The sequence below is a fragment of the Dendrobium catenatum genome, unplaced genomic scaffold, assembly GCF_001605985.2.
Source record: "Dendrobium catenatum unplaced genomic scaffold, ASM160598v2 fragScaff_scaffold_156, whole genome shotgun sequence".
Lineage (NCBI taxonomy): Eukaryota > Viridiplantae > Streptophyta > Magnoliopsida > Asparagales > Orchidaceae > Dendrobium > Dendrobium catenatum.
Window position 1 is genome coordinate 10971399 of NW_021318618.1, and position 7511 is coordinate 10978909.

A 7511-nucleotide genomic window follows, 5' to 3' on the forward strand; every position below is an offset into this window, starting at 1 on the left:
TTTTTTTGTCTTATGTTTGTTGTTTTGCTTTTTTTTTTTGAAGAGGTTTTCTGGTTTCTCTAGGTATTTGGGTGGTGTTGTGTTGATATTTGCTGCTAGAGTTTTTTATCTTATAGTTGATCTAGTTGTTTTTCTCATGCAATCGAAGTCTGTTTTTTTTTTCTAATGTTGGTTTTTTATTGGATTGGACAGCCAGTTTTGGACTTGGATGGCCTAATTTTTAAAATGTTTGGGCTCCTTAATTCAAATTTTAGATATGGTAGTTGATCGTGCTTGGAGTTCAGATTTGCTAGTGCTTTTGATTTTTGAGCTGATGCTCTTTGTGGGAGTGGTGTTCTGCTTTCCTATTAGGCAGTTGTTCTGTAGCGTATTTTTTTTTTATTTTTTATTTTTGGAACTAGGTATCCACCTACTGCAATCCCCGAAAGAACACTTGGCTGCGTGACTAATCATCGGCTGACCTAGAAGAGCCACCCATCCCAAAAATCTTCTGGCCCGCACTTGATTGGACTTCACTTAAATGGCACTGCCACTTAAGGGAAATCGAGCATGGATTGAGGGGGAGTGGGTTCCCTACCATGGCGTGGATTTCAGCATGGCAGAAAAAGTTGGTTGGCAGCTTTTCTTTTGGCTCGTCTGATGGCTGGCTTCTTGGAGATTTGTTCTAAGGATTTTGGTAATCTAATGACTAGTTTTCAAGTCTGGCCAGAAATGAATTCTGGTATAGAATTGGATGCCGATGTTTCAATAATTGGAAGGGCCTTTGTTTTGTTGATTAGATTTGCTTTGCTGTTTCGTGGCTTAGTGTATTGTTTGAAGACCGATCTTAAAGGATTGTGGTTTATTTGTTCTATTTGAAGAACAATCTTTCAGTCATCTTTTGTCTTTGCTTGCTTAGACTAAGGTTTTTCTTTTATTAGTTTAGTTTTATTTTTTTAGTTCTTTGTCGACAGGATTGGTAAGTTTTTGTTTTATTTTTTTATATTTCTTGTAATCTTTTTTCTATTTTAATAAAAATTGAGCAGGATTGTCCATAATTAAAAAAAAAAAAAAAAAAAAATTTTTTATAACTTTGCTTATTTAACCCTCCTTATAGTTTATAACTTCTGCATATTTAACGCTACTTAATGTTTATTTTTAAGAAGAATGACTTTTTTTTAGTAATTCTTAAAGTAATAATAAATTTTAATTTTTATAATAAATAATTGTTTTAAAAAATAATAAGTAACCGTCTCAAACCAAGGTAATTACTTGAGCCTCACATGATCTTTTTAGGTTCTCTATATATAAATGATCTCCAAGAGTACTCAGACAAAAAATTTATTTGAAATATTTTTTTTACTATTTTTTAAATTAATTTTTCACATAAATTTTTTTAAACTAAAAAATTTATTTATTTTTTGAACATTCAGATCATTTAAGACAAATTCACACATATAATGCATACACAAAAATTCAAACACAAAAACTCTTAATTGGAAGTTTAAGCTTTTAACCAATAGGGTAAAATGAACTGTGTAAAATTTTGTGCTTGATTGAGAAAGCCAAACAGCCTATCAGCTAGAGAAGAAGGCAACCCTACGGCCTCCGGATTCAGTAACGACTGCTGCGTTCCGATAACGGCGTTGGAATTTCCGAAGTCAAGAACCTCTAGGAGAACCAAGAGCGAGAGTTGAACTTCTGCTTTTCCATTCATCTAATAAAAGCTAATACAAAACTGAAAAGTAAAGCTAAGAGCCAACCGGCCCCTACCCAAAAAGAGAGAGAGAGCTAGGAAGCAGGGTAGAGACTGAGAGTAGGGGAATGAGGACAGCAGAAGAAGAGGGCGGCGGAGCTTGCGCTGGCGGGGAAACAATCAGCTCCGGCTACGGAGATGGAACAGGCCGGACGAAGAAAGGGGGTTGGGGAAGGGTGGGGGATTTTCAGCGGGATCTGGTGGCTGGGGCGGTGATGGGTGGATTGGTGCACACGGTGGTTGCGCCAATCGAACGGGCGAAGCTTCTTCTACAGACGCAGGAAAGCAACGCCGCCATCCTCGGCCTAACTGGCCACCCGCGCAAGGTTCGCTTTCGCGGTATGGTTGACTGCATCGTCCGCACTGTCCGCGAGGAAGGGGTCCTTTCCCTTTGGCGTGGCAACGGCACTAGCGTTCTCCGTTACTACCCCTCCGTAGCTCTTAATTTTTCTCTCAAGGTAATCTCCTTTTTCCCTTCGTTACTTTAGGAGTGCGGTCGATGGCTTAGTAGTTGTAGGGCGAATTTTTTTTCATGGAAGGATCATGTTTGGGTTAGCAAATGATTCTTGCTAGCGGAATGTGATTCTACGATGATCTTGTTCGGATATCAGCATGAGTTGATTGGTGCTTTTGCCCATGAAAAATATTAAGTGAGCGAGTTGCTTAGCGTTCACGTGCTACCGCTGTAAGATATTTCTATATTCTTGATTAACTGTGTTAATGAGATATGGGCTCTTTATGATTGTGGACTTTCGCACTGGGAAATGCCATTCCTCTATTCTTTAATACACAATACTCATCATGCATACTTAAATTTCTAGTTTTGCAACCGACCCGAATGGGCTGCTGGGAATTTTTGGATTCTAAATGTTTCATTTTCATTTGTCTTCAGTTTTTTCTAGAGGATCAACTTTAAAATTGGGCTAACTTTGCATAAATTTGTGCGAAGGCATTGTGCTAGAGAGGCTTGTCATTTTTTGAGATTCTTAATGAAATAGACCATGCTAAAGAAAAGGTCAGCTTATTGAAGCAAGGGCTAGTTTGTTAAAGGTACATATAAATAACTAGATGTAGAAAACTATGGCAAGAGAAATTAGGGGTATGTGGATGACAGAAGAATGTATTAGTGTTTGCATTGATTCATTTTCAATTTTTAGAGCAACTTATGCATTGATTCATTTTTCAGCATTACAACATCAATATTTCAAAATTATTTCAACATCAAAGTTTGACACTGTCTTGACATTGATGCTCGATGCTAGCAATTTCTACACCAACACTTGACAACTCATCTTTGTCCGACATAATCTTAACATCGACAATCAAAAGAGCAACTTATGCATTGATTCATTTTTCAGCATTACAATATCAATATTTCAAAATTATTTCAACATCAAAGTTTAACACTGTCTTGACATTGATACTCGATGCTAGCAATTTCTACACCAACACTTGACAACTCATCTTTGTCCGATGTCATCTTAACATCGACAATCAACGTCCTCTCAACATCGATGATAAATGCCCCTCGACATCGACTCCCGATACTTACTGCATAACATTAATGTTCGACTCTCAACATCATTGTCATCTCCTCTCTCGATGCCCGATACACTGCATTGACGCCCAACTCTCGACATTCTAATATTAATCATTTTAAGCACAACTTCTAGTTAAAAGACATTATTTTTAAATTATTTAAATTACTTATTCAATTTTTATACACAATTTTAAAATATAAAAATTATAATACTTTGTCCAACCTGTGTTCATGTCATATGTTTTCAATAATTGACGTGTCCCGTGTCCCTGTTGTGTCGTATTTGTGTTGTCGTGTCCGTGTTTGTACATCATAGGCCACTTGAGTCATATAGGCTCATGGGCTAGTGTGCTTTGCTTGTGCATGTGTGCACGTGTGTTTGCTCGCACACTTGCATGCCTTGTGTTTGTATGGTGGAGGTGCATGCATTTGTGAATATGCTTGCTAATACATTTTTCTTTGAAGAAATATGTACTTGTGTATTTGTAACTATAAATATATGAATGATATTATAGTGTCCAAAACAGAGTCCAAAGGAATCTACAAGCTAGTGGATGGATGAAACATGGCTTGCACATGTCTTTGTCATCCATCCAATGTTTAAAATTGCGTATTCGGGTATTGAGGCGTTTTTATTTGTGAGGCGAGGCGTAAGCCTCAAGGCGTTTTGAGGCGTAAGCCTCAAAATCAAAAGATTGCGTAAACATAAAATGATAAATGTTTTATATATACTAATGAGTGAATGCTATAAAACATAAAAAAACATAAGATATGAAGTGAAATCAAAATATCCCAATAATAAGACAACATGAAATATAGTTCAACTCAAAATTCTATCTTTTCCGAATCCCAATATTCTTTTCATTAACATATAATTCCAATTTCCAAAAATAAATAGCGATGACATATCACATAAGAACTCATAAGTCATCAGTACTGTCATCACTAAGGGGTTCTTCATTTGAATCATCAATATGATGAACTGCTCTCTCCCCTTCCTCCTCTCCTAGAAAGTCCAATGTCGGGTATTTACTTCAAGATTTATGTAAGTTTTAATATATATAGCGTGAGGCGTGAGCCTCATGCCAGTGAGGCGAGGCGAACCTCAAGGCGGGCCTCAACCAAGTTGAGGCGCAAGCCTCTTAAAAAAAACTCGAGGCATAAGCATCAAAGTGTTTTTTACTAGAATTGCGCAAAGGCGGACCTCAAGGCGAGCCTTATATTGCACAATTTTAAACCATGCATCCATCCAATGACATCACATACTTTATTTGTGCTTTTCTTTGGGAAAGAAATCATTTCCTTAAATTATATAAGTATTTTTGTGCATAAGTGGTCAAAAGTACAAATCTCAATTTTGTGAGTAGGAAAATTAAGATGCTAATTGCCATCTAATCATGCTAATGAGGGCATTACCAATGAGGAAAAATATTGCCTCAATTATAAGCCACATTGAATCTAATGATGGAATAAGAAATAAGAATGGTGTAACATTAATAGGAAAATCTTGGACAAAATTCAAGAGTCAAGATCCCTAATCAGAAAATCTGAAATTGATGGTGCTTGTGTTTATATAAAACGAGGAAGCTATGGAATCGGTTCTCGCTAATGGACCCTGGTACGTGAAGGGGAACATTATTGGAGTGGATAGATGGAGCCAATCGTTTTCTCCCAATTCGTTGAAAGGTATGACTGCACCGGTTTGGGTAAAAATGCCAAACTTACCTCTTAACTGTTGGAATCCTATAAATGTTTGTAGGATTGCCTCAAAGGTTGGTAAACCTTATTTACTTGATGAAAATATGTTTCAATGGGGGAGACGTGAGTTTGCAAGGATTTGTGTTCATATAAAACTTGAAGAATCTCTACCTCTTGGAGTTTGGGTAGAAGGAAAATCTGTTAAATTTTATCAAAAAGTTGAATGTTAAAAGGTTCCTAATATTTGTTTTGGTTGTGATAAAATTGGACATGACCAAATCAATTGCCATGAGAAGGTTGCTGTGAAGTCATCAAAAAGTCTAGATGCATATGAACGCAATGTGAAGGATCATTGTGTTATTCCAGACAAAGATAAATTGGTTGAAGCTGGTGCAGTTGATGACAGTGGATATGGACCTTGGATCCATGTCAGATATGGAAGGAAGAATTCTAATGGGATTGGCTTTCGTGGGAAGAAAAATGTTGCAGACAAGACTTCAAACAAGATTAGTTTGAATAAGGGGAACAAGCAAATATTTAGAAAGAAGATTGTTGATAGTGCTGAAAATGTTGAAGCAGATAGGCTAACTGTTCCTGTTGTTTCTGAACGGGACAAAGAAAAATCTCTAGAAATTTTTAAACCTGGAGAGATTATTGAAGTCCAAGACATTTCAAATACAAATAAATTCTCTATTCTTACTAATCTGGTGGAGGAAGATTTTTTGCAAACGGTTGTAAATGTTAAACCTAGAACAGAGATTGTTGAAGGAAATGGTGAGACAGATTATCAAGCCTTTTCCTGTTTCAAAGGTGATTAATGAAGCCTGTTCTTCTTAGGACTATGGTGGTAATGAGAATGAAGAATTCAGTGAAGTTGGTTCTTCAAACATCAAAATTAAGCTTGCCAAGGAGCTTAGAAGTCTTGGACCTATTAAGCTCTTACCGAGAGGAAGGAAATTGGAAAATGACTTAAAGGAAAAAAAGGGAAGCTCTTCCCTTTTTGTCCCATAAAAGCTTCAATTATGTTTTGGAATTTTAGAGGAACAAAAAAAAAAAAAAGGCTTTCTCTATACTTGGGAGATGGTGAAAGAGAACAATGGTTTTTTGTGGGCTTTTTGGAAACGAGCCTCAAATTTCAGCAATTCTGATATTGCAGCCTTATTGGGAATGAATGGGAGTTTTGTTCAAGTTCCTGCTGTTGGTTATTGGTGGGATTTTTGATATTATTGGAAGTTCAATAAAGCTTCATTTAACTGCTTATTTCTTCTAATAAGCTATCATTGGTGATCTGAAGTCACTGAAGATGGGGAAGTGGAGAATAGCCACGGTTTATGGTGGAAGAGAAGTGGTTCATACAACAATTTTGTGGATAATCTGGAGAGGTTTTGCTCAAAAGCAATCCCGTAATGGGGGTGATTTTATTGCATTTTGGCATGAAGATAAAAGAGGAGGAAGACCTTTTCGGTTCTCTCAGGGAGCTAGAGAATGAGCTCATTCTTGTCAAGATTGTGACCTTCATGAAGTAAATATTGTTGGACCAAGATTCACTTAGTTTATAATAAAAATGTAATGCTAGAATCTGGAGAGGTTGGATAGATGCTATGTAATCCGGTTGCTTTTGAAGTCAATCGGATGTTGGTGAGACATTTGACAAGGGTTGCATAGACCATTGTTCCTTATCATATTGAATTTTTTGGTATGTTAATTTTGCAGCTGATAAAATCATAAGATTGAGGAAGTTTAGGCTTCGTATCAGCATCAATTGGAGGTAAAAGTTAAGTGCTTGGTCCAAGAAGACTAATGGAGATAATGCTCAGGTGTTAAATCTTAAATTTTGTAGAACTATGAAGGCGCTGTTTATGGAGTAGACTAAATTCAACAATTTGAACAAGCATATGATAGCATGAGTTGGAATTTCTCTTAAAGGTGTTTTAAAATACTTTGGTTTTCCAAGATTTTCTCTAGATGGATCTTGGATATGTATGTAGAATTTTCTAAGTTCTCTTTGCTTATTAATGCGCAGTATTTCTGTTGGATTCATGCGGAGAGTGGATTTAGACAAGGGTGTCCTCTATCACCCTATCTATTCATTATGTGCTCAATTGTTACTAACCGGTTCAATCTAAACAGATAGCTACGGGTATCCAGATTGTAGGAATTGCCAAAGATATCACACCTTTATTATGCATATGACATCATTATCTTCTCTCATGCTAGTCTTAAAGAAGTTAGAGAAGTCAAAGAATCAATTTTAGATTTTTGTTGCTGGACAGGGCAGAAAGTTAATGCTGAATATCTGTAATGTTATTTGTAGACATGTTAAAAGAAGGAAGAGGAAAGCGTGAAAGAATCATGGCTTCAAAGTGGTTAAAGAATTCTTGTATCTAGGAGTAAAATTGGCATGAGAAGATTAAAAGCTGCAGATTTTATTTTCTTGTGGAAGAAGAGCTATGAAGCTTACGGCGATGTGGGGTAGCAAACATCTTTCTTTGGCTGGGTAAACTGTTTTGATCAAAACACTTGTTTCTATCTCAAATT

The 7511-nt window shown here is 36.5% G+C and overlaps 1 protein-coding gene across 1 annotated transcript in view; it reads left to right on the forward strand.

Moving 5' to 3' along the window:
* Positions 1-1537: 1537 nt before the first annotated feature.
* Positions 1538-7511, forward strand: part of LOC110096236 (probable ADP,ATP carrier protein At5g56450) — an 11988-nt gene continuing 6014 nt past the window's right edge. The window contains exon 1 of the mRNA XM_020822084.2: positions 1538-2193. Within this exon, the coding sequence (XP_020677743.1) occupies positions 1804-2193 (390 nt within the window). The 5' untranslated portion in view covers positions 1538-1803. The remainder of the gene's footprint in view (positions 2194-7511) is intronic.